This window comes from Balaenoptera musculus, chromosome 2 (assembly GCF_009873245.2).
Source record: "Balaenoptera musculus isolate JJ_BM4_2016_0621 chromosome 2, mBalMus1.pri.v3, whole genome shotgun sequence".
NCBI classification, from domain to species: domain Eukaryota; kingdom Metazoa; phylum Chordata; class Mammalia; order Artiodactyla; family Balaenopteridae; genus Balaenoptera; species Balaenoptera musculus.
Genome location: NC_045786.1, coordinates 91553861 through 91573548, shown reverse-complemented (window position 1 = coordinate 91573548; position 19688 = coordinate 91553861). Strand labels below are relative to the sequence as shown.

At 51.4% G+C, this 19688-nt stretch overlaps 1 protein-coding gene and 1 pseudogene across 11 annotated transcripts; one reads left to right on the top strand and one right to left on the bottom strand.

Moving 5' to 3' along the window:
• Positions 1-1195: 1195 nt before the first annotated feature.
• Positions 1196-5023, bottom strand: LOC118891351 (annotated as a pseudogene).
• A 655-nt stretch (positions 5024-5678) lies between these two features.
• Positions 5679-18651, top strand: SPINT1 (serine peptidase inhibitor, Kunitz type 1). Of its 11 annotated transcripts, XM_036845240.1 has the most exons (11): positions 5686-8494; positions 8709-9248; positions 14167-14294; positions 14526-14664; positions 14775-14945; positions 15121-15147; positions 15487-15612; positions 15727-15777; positions 16803-16973; positions 17211-17258; positions 17698-18645. In XM_036845240.1, exons 2-11 carry the CDS (start codon positions 8750-8752, stop codon positions 17907-17909), a joined length of 1572 nt encoding a protein of 523 aa, XP_036701135.1. In that variant the 5' UTR covers positions 5686-8494; positions 8709-8749; the 3' UTR covers positions 17910-18645. The 11 variants fall into 11 exon arrangements, with proteins under 11 accessions (XP_036701134.1, XP_036701130.1, XP_036701129.1 ...); XM_036845235.1 differs by having other exon boundaries at positions 5683-8407; positions 15121-15612; positions 17698-18646; XM_036845234.1 differs by having other exon boundaries at positions 5683-8494; positions 15121-15612; positions 17698-18646.
• Positions 18652-19688: the final 1037 nt, after the last annotated feature.

The following is a 19688-nucleotide window of genomic DNA, read 5'->3' as shown; positions in this document are numbered from 1 at the left end:
GGAGCAACTGGGCCCGTGAGCCACAATTACTGAGCCTGTGCGTCTGGAGCCTGTGCTCCACAACAAGAGAGGCCGCGACAGTGAAAGGCCCGCGCACCGCGATGAAGAGTGGCCCCCGCTTGCCGCAACTAGAGAAAGCCCTCGCACAGAAATGAAGACCCAACACAGCCATAAATAAATAAATAAATAAATAAAAATTATTAAAAAAAAAAAATCACCCTTTTAAAAAAAAAAAAAAAAGAAGTATAAACGATATGTTTGGTGTATTTTCCACTTTTTATATAGATTTACTTATTTTGGATTTTCACAAAATTAGATCATTTTGTAACATATGTGTGTTATTTTGTAACTTATATTTTGAATACTTTTTGTGTCATTAAGTAATTTTACACACATCTTTTTTCAACACTGCAGTTTCTCAAAATTTGGACCATGACTCAGAGTAAGAAATTCATTTAACCTCACGACACACACACATGCAAACACGAAATGAAAATTTCTTATGAAGCAAAACTTACCTTTATTTTATTTTTTCAAATGCTGACGGCAAGTCACTTTGCTTTCAAGACTCTCTAATAGTTTCCAACCTGTTCTGTTAGAGGCAATTCCATGATCTAGTTACTCAATCCCCTGCTATTAGATATATAGATTGCTACCAATTTCTTTGCCATTATAAATATTGCTGCTCTGAACATCCTTGTAACTATTCCTTTTTTAGCATCGCATGCTTCCCACCCCCACTCCCCCCTCCCCCGCTTTAGCGGATTTTCTAGAGGCAGAACTACAAGGACAAAGGAAGTGTGAACTTGTAGGGGAATTTGATGTTATGGCCATATTAGCTCCCTGAAAGGTTGTACCAAATAAACTGTTTATAGTTTGATATCCTAATTTTTTTATTTAATGAATATGTTAGTTTTACATTGCTGCATAACAAATTATCCCCATATTTATCAGCTTAAAACAGTAGGCATTTATTATATCACTGTTTTAGTAGGTGGCTTAGCTGGCTCTTCTGGCTCAGGGATTCTCAGAAGGGTGCAAGGCAGGTGTGGGCCAGGGCTGTTGGCCAGACATCTGTTCCCTGCCATGTGGAGCTCTCTAGAGGGCTACTCACCACATGGCAGCTGGTTTCCACAAGAGCCAGGGCACTGAGGGGTGGGGCGGGGGGGGGGTAGGCAAGATGGAAGTCACACTTTTTTTTTTTTTGGTTGTCAAATAACCCTTTATTATTCTTCTTTGCAGTGCTTAACTAGCTGGGCATTCCACCGCACCACTGTGGATGTCATCTATGATGTCGTGAGGGTGGCGGCCATCAACATTGCAGCCCACAGACTGGGCGGCCCCCAGGATCTCCTTAATGGTTCCAGAGAGTTCTCTAGCTAAAGATTGATGCCGCATCTGTCGGGCAATGTTGACAATCTCATCAAAAGTCATGTTTCCACTGTGCTTAATGTTTTTCTGCTTCTTCCTTTCTCTTGGTGATTCCTTGAGGGCTTTGATGATCAGGGCAGAGGCAGAAGGTATCACCTCAATCTGGGCCTGTCGGTTCTGAATGGTCAGCTTCACTGTAATCCTCAGACCCTTCCAATCACCAGGTTGCCTTGGCGATGTCATCACCAACTTTTTTTGGAGACAGACCCAGGGGGCCAATCTTGGGGGCCAGGGCAGACGTGGCACCGATTGCCCCACCGGTGCACCTCAGGTACACGACTTTGATCTCGTTGGGGTTGAACTTACGCGGCATGGTGGAGGCAGCTGGTGTCGGATGAACCCGGATTTAGGACGACCGAAGAAAATTGCACCTTGGCCTCCTCCGATCCGAAAGCCAAAAGCAAGTCACAGTCTTTTTGTAACATAATCTAGGACGTGACATCCCATGACTTTTGCTGTATTCTATTCATCAGGAGCCAATCACTAGGTCCAGCCATGCTGAAGGGGAGGAGATTACACACACAAAAGCATGAATACCAGCAGGTGTGGATCATTGGTGACCATTTAGACGCTATCAAACACACTGAAATATTGTGAGCTTTTTTTTTTTAATTTCCCAAGCAGCTATTTCACTTTTTAAAAATTTATTTATTTATTTATTTATTTGCTGCTCTGGGTCTTCATTGCAGCACATGGGCTTCTCTAGTTGCAGCACTCAGGCTTCTCTAGTTGTGGTGCATGGGCTTAGTTGCGGTATGTGGGATTTTAGTTCCACGACCGGTGATCGAACCCGGGCCCCCTGCCTTGGGAGCAAGTAGTCTTAACCGCTGGACCACCAGGGAAGTCCCATGAGCATTTTGGACATTAGCAAAATTCTTCAAAAATTCCTCTTTGAGGGAATTCCCTGGCAGTTCAGTGGTTAGGACTCCGTGCTTTCACTACCAAGAGCCTGGGTTTGATCCCTGGTCGGGGAACTAAGATCCCACGAGCCTCAAGGAGTGGCCAAAAAAAAAAAAAAACAAAATTCCCCTTTTAGGGCTGCAGCAGTATCTGAGGGGCCTTGTCTCCTTTACATAAAGATTGAACCAGTGACAGCAGCCTCGCCTTGAAAAATATTTCAAGGGTCATTACTTTCCCGAAAATTCCTTATCAAAAATCCTTGGGCTTTCCTGGTGGCACAGTGGTTGGGAATCTGCCTGCCAATGCAGGGGACACGGGTTCGAGCCCTGGTCCGGGAAGGTCCCACATGCCACGGAGCAACAAAGCCCATGCGCCACAACTACTGAGCCTGAGCTCTAGAGCCCACAAGGCACAACTACTGAGCCCACCTGCCACAACTACTGAAGCCCACACGCCTAGAGCCTGTGCTCTGCAACAAGAGAAGCCACTGCAATGAGAAGCCCGTGCACCACACGAAGAGTGGCCCCCGCTCGCTGCAACTAGAGAAAGCCTGCGCACAGCTCGCAGCAACGAAGACCCAACGCAGCCAAAAATAAATAAATTAATTTAAAAAAAAAATCCTTGACTCTGCATTATCAAGGGAATTAGAAGGCTTTTATTTAGATCATTAAAACTAAAATTTATAAAATTTATTTATTTATAATCATTAGATAATTAAAACTAAAATTTGTTCTGTAAATATATTATCCTTCTGTTTCAGTTATTATTGCTGCAGAACAGTTACCCAAAAACTGGGTTTGCCTCTTGGTGGGTGTTGAGCCAACAGATACGATCAAGCCAAAGACTGGGAAAAGGAAGGATTCATTATTACTTGCAGCAAGTAAGGAGAACACCAGGGATCTTTCCCAAAGCAGCCTCTCACCGAACAGTAAAACTGTGGAAGTTCTGAGCTAAGGGTACATGCATATTCATGAAGAGGCTTGAGCAGAGGAGAATTCAGCATAGAATTAGGGCAAAGGTTGACAGAGTCCAAGTCTTGGTGGATTGAAGTCAGGAGGGTCAACATCATCATTCCGTCCCCCACCTGGGTGGGGGCCTTAGTTCCTGCTGAACTCAAAGACATATAATTATGTATTGAATATATCCCTTGAGGAGGAACTAGGACTCTGCTTTATCACTGCACTATTGTTTGACTGCCTTCTCTGTTCTGACATTCCTTTGTTCCCTCAGGGTCCTTGTTACTGAGACCTGTTTGAGGGCAACCACTGTGGCCAGGCTTAGATCACAAAATGGCTTCTCTCTTTTTTTAAAAATTTGTCCTCGTAGCACGGCTTGTCGGATCTTAGTTCCCCGACCAGGGATCGAACTGAGGCCCCCGGCAGTGAAAGCCCGGAATCCTAACCACTGCACTGCCAGGGACTTCCCCCAAAATGGCTTTTCTTATGTCAAGAATGCCATTCCTGATTCTCTTTCTCCAGGGACCCGCTAACCTAACTGCTTATGAAATCACACCAAAATTTAAAGGCTTAAAACAAACACATTTGCTCACAATTCTGCAACTTGAGCAGGGCTTCACAGGTGTAGCTAATCTCTGTTGGGACGCGTCGACTGGGGCTAAGGATGCAGGATGGCTTCACGAAGCTAGTCAGCTGAGGTGACTGTGAGATAGCCAGATCCCTCTCTTCTCTCCCTTCACAGTCTCTCATCCTCCAGGGTCTTGCTCTCTTCCGGTGGCCTCTCTCTTCCTCAGGGTAGTCAAACTTCTTTACATCACAACTGGTTCTAAGAGGGGAAAATGCAAGCCACAAGGCTGAGGCCTGAAAGTCATGTGGCACCACTTCTGCTCTGTCCTACTGGTCAAAGCAAATTATGGATTCAAAGGGAAGGGAAAGATAGATGTCACCTCTTGGTGGGAGGAGCAGCATGCACTTACAAGGAAGGTGAGGTCCTGTCTACCATCTTTGATAGCCATCTTTGTAGACAATCCATTATACCTACTTACAGAAACCACCAGACCACCATCCAAGACAAGGCACTCAGTGTTTCTTTTCTAGTAGTGGTGTTAAGGACTGAATGTTCTCACCAAAACACCCACTCCTAAGATCAGTGGTTGGTACTGGTGGGATGGCAAATATGAAGGAAACCTGTAGCATAAACCCTGGCTTTCTCTTTCCCAAGTTCATAGAGAGGGAGTGAGCCACGTGGTCTGACAAAAGAGGTAACTTACCCAGACAGCTCTCCTTGGGCCTGCAATGTACAATTAGAAAACAATATCATCTGGAAACGCTTTGCAGGAAGTCAGGTCAGAATCACAGAAAGGACCCAAGATTGGCATTCAAGAGACCTGAAGTCGGGAGGTGGCCTCTGCCACATACTATCTCTGTGTCTCTGAACAAATCAAGGACAAATCTCTGGGCTTCAGTTTCCTTCCTATGTAAGGCGAAGGGCTTTAACTAAGGTCCCCAGTACCTCTGACGCTCTCTACCTCTCCACAAACCAAACTTTATGAATCCATCCAGAGGACAGCTGGTTCTATACACACTGCTAAAGAGGGTCTTGGGGGTCACTGAGGATCTGAACAGGTGAAGGGCAGATGAAGGCAGGGCTGGAGTGTTACCGAGTCCAAGCTCACTCTGCTCGCCAAACAACAGGCCAATAAATCAGGAGACGAGCTGTTGAGGCAAGGAATACGACTTTATTTGGAAAGCAGGCAGACCGAGAAGATGGCGGACTAGGGTCCCCAAAAAACCATCTTATCTGGGTCTGGATGCCAGTTTCTTTTATAGAACAGAGAGGGGGAGGAGGTGAGGAAGTAAAGTCAAAAGGCCGTATATCTTGCAAAACATCTCCTCCTGTGGCCTGCATCAGGGAGGGGATGTGTTAATTTTTTCTTTGCAGCCATTCACAGGTGGGCGGGGTCAGATTGTCTTCCTGTGAGCTGAACAAAGGCACTTTAGTTTAACATTCAGGCACAGGGGCAGGGTTCCCTAAGGCAGGCCATTATGTATGATTATAATAACAAAAACAATGAAAAGCAAAGGTTAAATTCAAAGAAACAAATCCAACATGGAGTCAAAATTGGCTCTTCCCTGGGGCTTCCCTGGTGGCGCAGTGGTTAAGAATCTGCCTGCCCTGCCAGTGCAGGAGACACGGGTTTGAGCCCTGGTCTCGGAAGATCCCACATGACGCGGAGCAACTAAGCCTGTGTGCCACGACTACTGAGCTCCTGTGCCACAACTACTGAAGCCCGTGAGCCTAGGGCCTGTGCTCCGCAACAAGAGAAGCCACCACAATAAGCATGTGCACCGCAACGAAGAGTAGCCCACACTCTCCACAACTAGAGAAGGCCTGCGTGCACCAATGAAGACCCAACGCAGCCCAAAATAAATAAAATAAATAAATAATTTTTTTAAAAAAAGAAAAGGCAGGGGGCACAGATGACTCCCAAGTGACTGGGACAGTGAGATCAGGAGAGAATATGGAGAGAGAAGCATTTTGGGGCTAAATATGATCAATGTGGAAGTTGTGATGATGTAGTTTTCTCTTCACCATGGAAGCATTCCATGCTCACTAAAGGAAACTTCGGAAATAATTTTTAAGCTAGGAAGAAGAAAATGTTACTTCGAATTCCCATCATTCAAATGCCATCGCTTTCACCACTTTGGTGGACTATCTTAGTCTTTTTTCCCCTCGTGTGTAGGTTTTGTCTTCTGGATGTAAGAAGCAGCATAAGGTAGTGAGAAAAGTGTAGTTTTTGATGTCAGAGAGACTTGAGATAAAATTCTGGCTCTGTCACTTTTTTCAGGTGTCAAATGTTTTATCTGTATTAACTCATTTAACCCTCATACTAACCCTGTGAAGCCCCACTTCATATACAAGGAGGCTAAGGCACAGAGGGGCTAAATAAGTTGCCAAAGGCTACAACTGATAGTAAGTGGCAGATTAAAGAGTTAAACCCAGTAGTCTTGAGTCTGAAGCCCACAAGCTGAACCCCTACACAGTCTTGCCTCCCACTCTTCACTGCGTGACCTTGATGGAGTTTAGTGAGCCTCTCTGCAAAGCAGAAACTATTCTCAGAGCTGTTGTGGGAATCAGAGATCACAGATGTCGAGTGTCTGGCACACAGCAGGCATCTCAAATGGGGGTTGATCATCACTTGAAAGTTTGTGTTTCAGGCAAGTTGAATCTGAGGTGAGGGTGGAATTTCCAGCTGAAGTCAGAATTGTAAGTTCAGTAAAGCAGTGTTTAGGTGCTGAAGCAACAGACTTGGCCTTCCTGGACTCCAATCCCTGCTCTGCCACCTAACTGCCACGTGACCTGACAAGTTCATTCACCTGTCTGAGCCTGTTTGCTCATCTGTAAAAGGGGAATAAAAATAGTACCTACTTTCTTGGTTTGTTTTGAGTATATGGGGCAATGCGTGGGAAATACATAGGGTTTGGGCAATGTCAGGGCTTGACAGATGTAGGTTTTTGTAATGGTGTATGTGATGGAATGGAAGTAATGTGTAATGTGTAATGGTGTAATGGAAGTAATGATTAATCTGTAGTAATATTACCATAAGGTTAACAGTCTCCTGTGTTAGGATTCTTGTATGCATAAGGTATTGAAGGAGGCAGGAATCAAATCTCAACAAAATCTTTTCTTTGCAGTAACTGCACAATCATATGCTTCATTCCTGGTGTACCATCATTGCTCTATGTTCCCCACTGTGCCTGGGGCAGTGGAAAAACCCAGAAAATCCAGAGAAAGGGAGACAGATCTCAGATTCCCACCCCCAACACTCATAATGTGGGCAGCTAGGGAATGTTGCAGTTTAGCCAGGAAAATGATTGAAGGGTTGGCTACAGGACCTAGTAGGTAAAGCTGCTCTAGATAAGAAAGTAGGAAGACCGTTCCCATTGGGCTGGGGTTTGTTAAGTCATCATGAAAAGGTGTGGAATCTCTTTTGGGGGAAAGCATTAATAGGACCAATCTTGCTCTGTAAAGAATGGACTGTAGGAGGAGTTCTTCTCTCAGGAAATACAATGAGCCTGGCTTCAAGGAGTCCATGGCTCTGTGAAGGTCATTAGCTCAGCTACTTTGGTAAGCTGGAATTTCTAGCTCCCAAGGATGTTACTTCACTGGAAGAAAGCAGCCAGCTCTTGACCAGGAGCACCCCACCTGGTGAGAGAGGAGAGGGATTCTGCAGAGAAGGGATCAGCCCACCAAGGAGGCTAACAGGGACTCAGCTCCGACAGTGACCCGAATAATGTAAACGTTAGTACAAGATGAGGAAGGGTCTCAAACCAAAAGGAACCACTGCAGATCAAGCAGGGAAGCCTGGCCGCTGGAAATCTCCTGTTTCTCACTCTGACAGAAAGGAGGGCTTCCGGAGCTGGCAAAGGTGGTGACGATGGAGCAGGCATCCTGGATTCCAGTTACCAAAGGTGCAGCCACGCAGTTTCTGGGATCTCTTCCGGCCACAAGATGGAAATGATTTCCTGAGGGCTGACGACGACAGCGAGATCTTTTGCATCGGGCTTTCCCCCATTTCTTCTCCGCCGGCCCCTTCCCAAGCACCTTAGGCCTGGGTCTGGGAATGCCGGCCCGGACCGGAAAGGGAGGCCGGAGGCAGCCGCCCCAGAGCGCCTGACCCACCCTCGGGTGCCTGACTTCGCTGAAGCGTCCTCCTGACCTGTCCGGGCCTCCGGGAATAGGGGTGTACTTCTGGGGTGCGGGGAACCCCGCGAGGCTGGACTCGGTGGATCCAGAGGCCCGGGGCTGGGCGCCCCAGCCTCTGAGCCCCTTTGGGCACCAGGCTGAGGGAGAAGGGTCGGGGATCCCGGGGATGCGGATAGGCGGTCCGGAAGCTGGGGCTGGACAGGCGCACCGGGCGTGGGTGGAGCCGGCGGCGCCGGGGTTAATGTCCGCCCCGCCCCGGCCGCGTTGACTCAGTTTCACCAGAAACTAGGTGGGGAGGAGGTGGCAGATCCCCAGCGCACCGGACACCGGGGCGGAAGCTGCGGCCCGAGCCGCGCAGGAAGCCGGGACCGGAACTTCGGCTGGCCCGGCCCCACCCCACTCACCTGAGCAGGTAACCAGGGCCGAGGTGAGCGAGGAGGAGGTGAAGCGGGTTCTGAGCATGTTTGGCCCTTTGTTCTCTGCTCGTTCGTGTGTCCGGGTACGTGAGCTCCTTTAGACGTCCGTCTGGCCGTCCGTCGGGCGGTCGGGTCACCGGAGTGGGCGTGGGAGGACCGGGCCCGCGTGCCCCTCTCCACTCCCGGGGTGCTCGGTGCTCCCCGGTCCTCCCCTTCACTTCCTGCGGGCCCGCCCACCTACCTTGAAGTCTCCCGGCTGATCCGATGTCTCCTCCTCCGTCCCCTCCCCTCTCTCAGGTCGCTATCACCCTCGGAGCTCAGGGGCCCGCACTGTGAAGATGACCCCCGTGGGGAGGAGGGCGACGGTCCCTGGGGGGATGATGGCCGGGGCCCGCCTCTCCCAGGCCCTTATCCCAGCGGTCGCCGTGTGGCTCCTTTGCGCGCTCGGCCTCCTGGGCACCGAGGCCGGGCCGCCGCCCGTGCCCCCCAGTCTGCTCACGGCCGACAACTGCCTGGACCGCTTTACGCCCGGGGTGCCTGCCTTCGTGCTCGACACCGACGCCTCGGTGAGAAACGGCGCCACCTTCCTGCGCTCCCTCACCGTGCGCCGCGGCCGGGACTGCGTGCACGCCTGCTGCAGCTCCAACGACTGCAATCTGGCGCTGGTGGAGTTGCAGCCCGACGGCGGGGAGGCCGCCATCGCCTCCTGCTTCCTCATCAACTGCCTCTACGAGCAGAACTTCGTGTGCAAGTTCGCGCCCAGGGAGGGCTTCATCAACTACCTCACGCGGGAGGTTTACCGCTCCTACCGCGAGCTGCGGACCCAGGGATTCGGAGGTAAGGACGAGGGTGCCAGGATTCGGGGAGACTCAGAGAAGGGACTGGTTTTGGAGTCCTGCGCGAGGCATCAGAACGCAGTTAGGAGGAGAGTCCCATTCGACCCCAACTCCTCCTTAGAAGTAGGCGATACAAACAGTAAATAAAGGACAGGCTACAGGAGTGGGGAGGGCTGACACCCTAGAGCACAAACTGGCTCCTGAATTCAGGATGTTGAGTGGGTTGGTGCTCTGGGATGTGTGTACAGGAGAGAGGACGCAGCTTCTCGGGATTCTCACTTCTGGCCCCAATAGGCCAAGTCAGGGAGTTAGCTGTCTGAAGGCCACCTGGTGACTAGATAGATAGAAGATACGCCTGGAGCCTTGGCGGAGCACTGTCCTAGGCACCTTGGTGCCCTGTCAAATGAACCTGGTGAAGGATAGGTTCCTTCTCCACTGCTGGGCTTGGGATTGTTTATAGCATCTCTCTGTACTCCTCCCCCCACAAGCTGATTTTTTGGTGGTCTGGGGGAAACTGCCAGGCCCCCATAGTCTAAAGAACAAGCCCAGTCTGGGGGTGACCCAACTGGGGAAGGGGCGGTATTGAGGGCGCAGTAGCCTAGAGGCTCTGGGGTGGGGGTGTGGAGGGTTGCTGGGTGAGTCAGCCCACTGGTATGTATACCTGGTAGGGAAGGGATGTCAGCTGTCCAGGCAAGTGTGTGTGTGTATAAGACAGGCAGGGCTCTCCCTGCTTAGGATCTGGTAACCAAGCTGTCTGCTCACCTTGTTTACTTCCAGAATAAGAGCAAAGTCGGACCCAGGGCTCCTTCTCTTTCCTCCTGGGACTGAGCAGTTAGCTGGGGTCAGGGTCCCTCCAGAGACCTTCATTCCCCATTCTCTCCACCTGCTGTTCTGGCCAGGTGGGGCTCCAGGGCAGGGATGGGTCACTCTGATAACCTCTGTTAGCTCTCTACAGTTTGCTGATTGCTATGCCACTCAGCCTCTCACTTAGGCATCATGACAACCACCTCTGAAAAGGGTGCTATTAGTAGTCATCCCACTTTTAGATTAGGAAACTGACTCCCATGTTAAATAATTTGCCCAGGATAACACTGCCCACAAATGGGAGACCTGGGACTCAACCCCAGGCAGGACCTCCAAAAGTCCTGTGCTGTTCCTCACACAAGACCACCTTTCTGGTAGAAACCTGTCTCTGATCCAGGACAGCTCAGTGGACAACAGAACCAGAGACTGGGGAGCCCAGTGGCCAGGATTGGACTGGAGCTGGGTGGTCTCAGTTTTGGAAAGTAGAAAAGGGACTTTCTTCTCCAGCCTTTCCTCTTCTCCCTATCCCTCCAAAAGCTCTGGATCTCTGAGGAGAGGTAGGGTGGAGATTCCGGGAGGGGGACACTGTCTCTGGGCCAGGCTGGGCCACTGAGTCCCACTGGGCCAGGGCCTGAGCCTGTTCCACAAGGAAGCAGCAGAGTGTAGGTGGTGATACTCTAATTGACCTGAGCTGCCTGCCCTCCCTGCTCTGCCAGGACCCCTCACTGTAGGGCTAGCGCCTGAAACTCGGGTCTGGGCAGGAAGCTGAGCTGGATGGGGCCTTCCTCATCTGGAAACCTCCCCACCCCCTGACTGGCCTGGTTGGCACAAGACAGGATGGAGTGGGGATTTCCTGGGACCTGTGGGGAGCTGGGTAGAGCTTGGACTCAGTGTGGGCCCCAGGCCATTTCAGGGCACCGCAGCGTTTTGGGGAGTGGGGGATGCCATGTGCATGTCAAGGAGTCCATTCTCAGCTGAGTCCCATTAGAGAGGCTGGAAGTACAAAGAGGGTACAAAGAGGGTCAGGCCACTGTGCCATCCTGGAGGCTAGGCTAGGGTAGACTGAGGCAGGCAAAGTGGGCAAGTGCTCAGGGCTTCTGAAACCTTTGATTTACTGGGGAGAATCCTCCCCAGGGTGGGTTGATCTGTTCCCCCTTTCCCGCCTATGGCCAGGCCAGTCCAGTCCAGATTGCTGGGGCCTCCTGAGCACCCTGCTCTTTCCTCCTCTCCCCTTCCCCCTCTTTCCGTTGGAAGAGTGGCTTAGAAGGTGGAGTCTGTGTTTCCCTTGAGAGTCCTGAGGCCTGGCAGCTGGGGGAGGGGCTGGCTTTATTGCTACTCTGGCCCTTTGCTCTCTTGGGGGTGGGAAAAAGGGAGTGGTAGGGCAGAGCATCTGCCCCTTGCTCCTGGGGGCTGGGGCTTGGAGAGGACCAGCTGTGTGTGGGTGGACATTGCTGATTTGGCCTAAGGTCTGCCGTGCCACTCAGCTTGCCACTTCCACCCTGGGGGCCAGTGGGGCTAGCCTATCTTTCTGCTAGTAGACTGCCGAGTAATCTGTCTTCTTTCCCCTTTGCAACTGCTGTTTACTTCCTGAAAAATGCAAGGAGGGAGGAATGGGCTCCTCCCAGCTCACTGCCCCCTTGGCTTGGCCTCTCACCTCAGGGCCTGAGGATGGCCCCTGTTGGGCCCTTAAGCCACTGGGCTGGGGCTTGGTTCCAAACAGGTACTTTCCTGCTCTCCCAGTCTTATTTCCCCTCAACCGAGGTTCCCTTTTCTCATTCCCGTAGCCCTCTGCACCATTTGATGTGTTCCTCTGTGGAAGTTCTCCCCTCCCATCCCTTTGCTGTCACTGTGTGTCCTGGTCTTCTCACCTCTGGGACCACCCTCTGAGAGTTCCCTGTTGGCTCTGCTTTCTCTGCCTCATCAAAGAGGAATCCCTGTGACTCAGCCTCCTACCAGCTGTTCTTATCTCTTTACCTTCTCTTCTTTGAACTCTTACACTTGATGTAACCCTCTGCAGAGCCTCTGTGGAGGGCAGTTGGGCAATACACACCCAAAGTGTAAATGCATATAGCCCTCAACACGATTCCACTTGCAGGAACTCATCTTGCGGCTATGCTTAAACATGTGTAAAACAACTTAGCAGGCGATCAGTCACTATACCATTGTTTATAAGAGCAAAGAATTGGAAACAATCTCAGTGTCCGTCAACACATCCTATAATTGGATACTGTGGTGCTGTTTTAATCATAATAATAAACCCTGAGGTAGCAAGGGTTAGTTCTTAGTAGGGAGGGAGGGAGGGAGGAAAGAAGGAAGGAAGGAGGGAGGTAGGAAAGAAGGACCTACATCAAGAGAGACTGATGGACTGGTTAAATGTGTTGTAAATTTTGGTGCATTCATACAGTAAGTATTATGCAACAACCAAAAAAAAGAAGAAGAAGTTCTTTATATATTGCTATGACTGATTTCCAGTATATATTAAGGGAAAAGCAAGATGAAGAACTAGCATGCTTGTGAATATTCTATACACTCTCTCTTGATACTCACACATACACATACACCCAAACTAGTAATTGAGAATGCCTCTGGAGAGAGGAACCTGGGGGTTTAAGAATTGGGGACTTAATTCTCACTACCCTTTTGTATTTTTTGCATATTTCATCATGTACATGTATTACCTAAGCTAAAAACAAAAACAAAACCCAAAGATTATAAAGATTATTTAAAAAATCACACTTCTAAGCACATATGGCCTGCAGCATGGTGTTTTGATGTTTTGGAGAGAGCACGAATCAGACCAGGGTTCAAACCCCAGCTCTGCCGTTTTGAAACTGAGCGACCCTGGGCAAGTCATTTAACCTCTCTAGTGTCAATTTGCTCATCTGGAAAGAGGGGCGAGAATGCAGTTGTGGCAGGATCTATCCAGCCCAGCCCATCTCCTTAATGTCCACCAAACCAGTCTTGCAAATTCCCTACTCCTTGCTTTGGCTCATCATGTTTTCTGCTGTCATCAACAACACAGAACATTCTTCCCCACAACCAAACAAATAAAAACAAAAGGATCAAAAAAGCCTTTCTCCCTTCTTCACAAAGCCTTGCCTTTTTCCTCTAGCTTGCTGTGGTCTTTCCCTTCTCTAAACATCCACTTCCTTTTCTTGTACGTGTATCACACAGCCCTTCATCTTGTTGGGTCTTTCTCCCATTTTGCTTCCTGTTGTTGGGTCTTACCTGCCTAAATGGACCGTAGTACCCTCAAGGGCAGTGTGTCCATTTCCTAGGGCTGCTGTGCCATGTTACTACACCCTGGGTGAGTGAAGACACTAGAAATGTACCGTCTCACAGTTCTGGAGGCCAGAAGTCCAAACTCAAGGGGTCAGCAGGGCCACACTCGCTCTGAAGACCCTGGTTGGGGGAGGGTATGGTTGCCTTGCGTCCCCTTGTGACTGGAGGCAGAGTCTGTCTGAGGTGACAGAGGCATCCTGCTCCTGTGCCAGTCATCGTGGGACACCAGGGCTTGACGTGGTGCTGCCTGGGGCTCTGCTCAAGGTCTCTGTCCGGATGGGCTTCTTAGCAGTGATATGGGCTGCAGAGTGAGGGGTGATGGTGTTAATTACACATTGACTTATTTGGCTTTTCAAAAGTATCGTTACTCTTAACTTTTTAAAGCAATTAGCACAAGTTCCTGCTTATTGTAGAAAACAGGAAAAGTCCCCCTTCCAAATATATGTGCATATATTGATATATATATATATATATATATAGTGTATATATATATATATAGTATATGTATATTGATATATATATAGATATATATCAATATATATTGATATATTGATATATGTATTTTTTTTCTTTTTTTCCTAAATGGGATCAGATGGCAATGCTGTTTAGTTATTTGCTTCAGAAAGTTGGTTTTACAACATAAAAATGTCTTAAGTAAAATATATCTAAACAGAGGGCAAGAAGATGGTTTAGTTGTGAAATTGCATCTGTGTCTCAGGCAGGCTGCCGAGTCCTAGGTTGGTCTAGTTGTGACCCATAAGGCACCAGCCCCCCACTCCAGGAGAGATCCTGTCCATTCAGTGAGAGTTGACCTTACTTCACCTTCCTCCCAGGGTCCCAGATCCCCAAGGCCTGGGAAGGCACAGACTTGAAGGTACAGCCACAGGAACCCCTGGTGCTGAAGGGTGTGGAGAGCACAGATTGGCACCTACTGCAGGGTGACACAGACGTCAGGGTAAAGGTGCGACGCTGGGCTGGCTCCCTGACCCCCACCTCAGCTCTCCAGGGCCCCCTTTCGGGGGCCGTAGGCCAAACTGCGGCTCCAGGTGGGGTGGGGTGGATAGAAGCTGGGGATCCATTTAATACCAACTCCCTCTGCTCCCCACGGTGGGGCAGGGGGGCTGACTGGGAGGACCTGGGGCCAACCAGGGGCATCAAGGGGTCCCAGCCTGATGGCCACTCCTGTGTTTAGAGGAATGATCCAGACCAGGTGGAGCTGTGGGGACTCAAGGAAGGCACCTACCTGTTCCAGCTGACAGTGGCCGGTTCAGACCAGCCAGAGAGCACGTCCAACATCACAGTCACCGTGCTGTCCCCCAAGCAGACAGAAGGTGAGGAAGGGGGTTGGGGAGGCAGACCCGGGACTCACCCACCCTCTGCACCCTGCTCCGGCTCTGTTGATTGGCCCTCGGAGCTCCCTCACCAGCTTTCCTTCCCCCAGAATATTGCCTCGCATCCAGCAAGGTGGGCCGCTGCCGTGGTTCCTTCCCCCGCTGGTACTACAACCCCACAGAACAGATCTGCAAGAGTTTCGTTTATGGAGGTTGTCTGGGCAACAAGAACAACTACCTTCGGGAAGAAGAGTGCAAGCTTGCCTGCCGCAATGTGCAAGGTGGGCCTTTGTGAAGCAGTGTTGGGGCTCAGGTGACATTCCCCCAGGGTAGGTGTTCTCTCGTCACGGGTCAGGGAGGTGAGCGTGGGAATCCCCTGTCCCCAGGCCCCCTATCAGCTCATCCCTGCTGGGGCCTGGCCCTGCCTCCTCTCACTTCTCTGTTTTTCTCTCCCAGGCCCCTCAGTGGAAAGGCATCATCCAGGTGGGCTTTGCTCCTGTCCCTATTCCCCTCACCCCTGCCAGCTCTCCAACCTCTCTCAAGTCCAGGCCCCTGACCACACTGCCCTGGCCCACCAACCCATTCCTACCATCAGGATGAAGGCCCACGAGTGCCCCAGCCCTTGCAGCCCAGGATCCTCCTGTCAGCTTCTGCCCATTTTGTGTGTAGGAGGGTATAAGGGACAGGGGTGGAAAGGGAACCGGGGTTGTGTCATGATGCCACCTTGGGGTAGAGAGGGCCAGGTAGATGATGGACTCCTGGTATTTGCTGGCCTCTGCTTGAGCCTGACCTCACCGTCCACCCCGTCCCGCCCCCACCCAGTGTGCTCTGGCACCTGTCACTCCAGCAAGTTCCGCTGCAGTGATGGCTGCTGCATCGACAGCTTCCTGGAGTGTGATGACACTCCCGACTGCCCCGACGCCTCCGATGAGGCCGCCTGTGAAAAATGTGAGGCCTGGGGGATGGAGGGCGGTGGGCGCAGCAGGGGAGGTCCAGACCACTCACCCCACACCTCTGGGAGACCCTTGTCGGGTCTGTGCCTCTGATTTTTCATCTTTGCAGATACCAGAGGCTTCGATAAACTCCAGAGGATCCATTTCCCCGCAGATAAAGGTGAGCTCCTGCCCAGGTCCCCTGGGTCAGGGCTGGCACTGCTATCCTCACTCATCCCATCAATGGGCCGAAGGCCTGCTGTGTGCACCAGGCTGTGGGCAGAAAGCTGGGTCGGGGGGTGTCCTGGACTTTCCTTCTGTGTCTCCCAAGCCTCATACACCCTCTTAACACGTTCAGAAATTTAGCCATGCCTACATATCACTGAGATGTTATTGATTTAACTTAACGTATTAAAAAGGAAATTTCACGTCACTACTGTAAATGAAAAGCCACTATTACATGCCACGATCTGAGACTGCCTATTAAAATAAGTATAATAGGGACTTCCCTGGTGGCGCAGTGGTTAAGAATCTGCCTGCCAATGCAGGGGACACGGGTTTGAGCCCTGGTCCGGGAAGATCCCACATGCCGCGGAGCAACTAAGCCCGTGCGCCACAACTACTGAGCCTGTGCTCTAGAGCCCATGCGCCTAGAGCCCGTGCTCCACAACAAGAGAAGCCACTGCAATGAGAAGCCCACACACCACAACGAAGAGTAGCCCCCGCTCACCGCAACTAGAGAAATCCTGGGCACAGCAACGAAGACCCAACGCAGCCAAAAATAAAAATAAATAAATTTTAAATAAATAAATAAGTATAATAAAACGTGGTAATAAATTTTAGCTGGACATTGTTGTCTGCCAAGGCTCAGGCCCTTAGCCTTCTTTGTTAAAAGGTAGACTGTCCAGTGCTAGAGAGAAAACTAAGACCTTGATAGAATTGGGAATGCTGAAAGAAAATTGAAAAATAATTATATGAGTCAGTCTAGGGTGATTCTGGGCCTAAGCTTACTCTCCTGTATTTATCTTCCTTGCAACACTTTAGATGGGCCAGATATTTCTGGGGCCCCCAGGCCCTCATTGAGTCACAGCCATCCTCTGCATGAGGAGGAGGGTCAGGAGGTGGTGGGCAGCAACGATGTGGAGCCTGGTGGTGGCAGGGAGGCCCCGTGGACACTCACCCCTTTGCCTGCTCCTTACCCCCCAGGCCACTGCGTGGACCTGCCAGACACGGGCCTCTGCTTGGAGAGCATCCCTCGCTGGTACTACAACCCGTTCACTGAACGCTGCGCCCGCTTTACCTATGGCGGTTGTTATGGCAACAAGAACAACTTTGAGGGGGAGGAGCAGTGCCTTGAGTCCTGTCGTGGCATCTCCAGTGAGCAGGGCTGTGGGGGGCGGAAGATGGGGAGGGGAAAGGCTTAGCTAGAGCATTTGGCTCTGTCCCAAGGCCTGGGCTGGTCACACCTCGTCCTCAGAGCACCTGGAGTAGGGGTGGGAAAGGATGGCATTGGGTCTGGGGCACTGCTGAAGAGCAGCTGTGTCTTTGAACCCTTCGTATTGACTTGTCTCTCCACGACCCCCGCCCCCTCCCCCCACCCTGATCATTTTGTAGAGAAGGATGTGTTTGGTCTGCGGCGGGAAAGCCCCATTCCCAACACAGGTAAGCCCCCATCTGCCCTGTCACCACTGAGTAGGTATCAACTCAAGGATCAACTCACACAATTGGTTGTGACTGCCTAAGCCAGTGTTGAGAAGGATCCTGAGGTTGGCTAAAGGGACAGAGTGCCACGATCAATAGTGATATCTGCCAGGGGCAAGGGAGAGAAGCATAAAAATGCATGCCAGGTGTGTGTGCCTTCAGCATCCCGGGCCTTTCCCCACACTACCTGCAAGTAGAGCAACCTGGAGCCGAGACCCAAAGCCCATCAGAATCCCTCCCACCGAGCTCCCAACGGAGCTGGTTGAGCTGCTCACATGCCCGAGGGCCTTCTACGCCCGGCATCCATTTGCCTTGGTCCCTTCCATACAGAGTGGGGGTGGGCGTCCGTCAGAACTGAGCAGGCCCTGGGAGCACCTCATTTGACTCCTTCTTCCTCCAGGCTCCGTGGAGGTAGCCATTGCAGTGCTCCTGGGCACCTGCATCGTGGTGGTGGTAACCATCCTGGGTTACTGCTTCTTCAAGCACCAGAGGAAGGGCTTCCACAGACACCGCCACCACCACCCCCCACCCTCTACCCCCACCAGCACCAAGGTATCCACCACCGAGGACATGGAGCACCTGGTCTACTACCAAACAACCCGACCCCTCTGAGCCTGGGGCTCTAGAGGGCTCTGGCCAGTTCTCACCTGGCCCTGCTTCCTCCTTGCCAAGATGGAGGCCTGGGTTGAGGAAGACTTTGGGACCCGACTCCTCCAGCCTGTTCTGCCTCCAGGGCCAGGGCTCCAGACCCTCTTGGAGGTGTCTCAGCTAAGCTCAGGCTACTTGTTCCTGAGAAAGCTCAAGGGTCTGCAAGGAGCAGAAAACCTCTGAGCCAGGAATCCCACGCATGGTTGGACCCGTCTGCCTAGGACTTCAGAGGAAGTTGGAATTTTGCTTCCTGTTCAGAGCTGCCTGCCCCCATCCCATGACCTTGGGAAGGGGCCTGGGGTGGCGTCAGAGGCTGGAGGCCCCAACTCCGTCCTCCAGAGCTGCCCCTCCCACCCTGCAAAGTCCAGGGCTGGGGTGCGGGGGAGGACGTCCCTGTATATTCCGTGTTGTACAGAGCTGCTTTCTGTTTATTTAATGCCGTGGCGGGTGGGTGAGAGGAGTGGAAAGCGGCTGTCTGGTCGCTGCCGCCTCTTCCCCTTCCCCGCGGAGCGAGCCCCAACCTGGCCTGGGCTGGCACACACAGCCAGATCTTCCGCACCCCCCAGGGCCCTGCAACATCACACTCCCTCCTGCTCCCCTACTTCCCACCGGCCCCGGTCCACCCACAGTGTAATAAAGTGATTTGTCCTGTGAGTCTCCTGCCTCTGCTCTGTGGGCCACGAGAGGGACAGAGCTGCACGGGGAGATGCGACTGCCCCGTCCTACCGGTTCAGGCTTTGGTCACCCTGTTTAGCAGGTTTTCCCGCCCTTCCCGAAACTGTCCTAGCCCCAGCCCCTGAGGGTCGGGAGAAGTGCCAAGTCTGACCGCCAGGGGGTGGGGAGGGGAGAAAGGGCCGTGGGAATAGGGGGGCCTAGGGAGGCCACGGAGCACTGTTTCTTCCGGGTTTGAGCCTGCAGTGTGTAGTTGAGGACGGGGGGCGGTGGCGGGGAAGGGGAGGGTGCATAGTCTTGAACCCTGGTTCTTTTTTTTCCCCGCGGCGTTTGGGAATCTTAGTTCCCTGACCAGGGATGGAACCCAGGCCCCCTGCAGTGGAAGCACGGAGCCCTAAACACTGGACCGCCAGGGAAGTCCCCTGAACCCTGGTTCTTATCTCTGCTCCCTTTGGTGTGGGTGCAGGGGTCCCATGTGGCCAGCCACAGAAGCCTCTGCTTCTTTACCGGAGTGTAGTTGCTCCCCAGGCTCTGAGGAGCAGAGGAGGAAGGAGCCTTTAGCTGAGGTGCTTCTCTCCAACCCACACCCCTGCATTTGTTTGAGCTACCTGCCTCTTGGTGCCCCCTCCCCAAAAAAAGAAAAAATCATCCCTTTAATTCACTTCTTCATTGTCTTTTTTAACAAATTTTCTTTTTTTTTGGCTGCATCACACGACATGTGGGATCTTAGTTCCCCGACTGGGGATCTAACCTGCGCCCCCTACAGTCAAGGCACAGAGTCTTAACTGCTGGACCAGCCGGGGAAGCCCCCATTTCTTCATTTATTCAACAAATTATTTATTGAGCTCCTATGTGCCAGGCACCACCAGTCATTAGAAATTTGGTTTTGTAAGATAAGCACATAGGAAGTACTATGTAAGTGCTTTACATATCTCAAGTGATTGCCTCAGCACACAACCCTGGGATGAAGGTACTATTATTAACCTCATTTTACAGGTGAGGAAACTGACTCAGCAAAGTTCAGTTCCTAAGGTCCTAGAGCTGGTACCGGAGGACTGATTTAAAACCTTA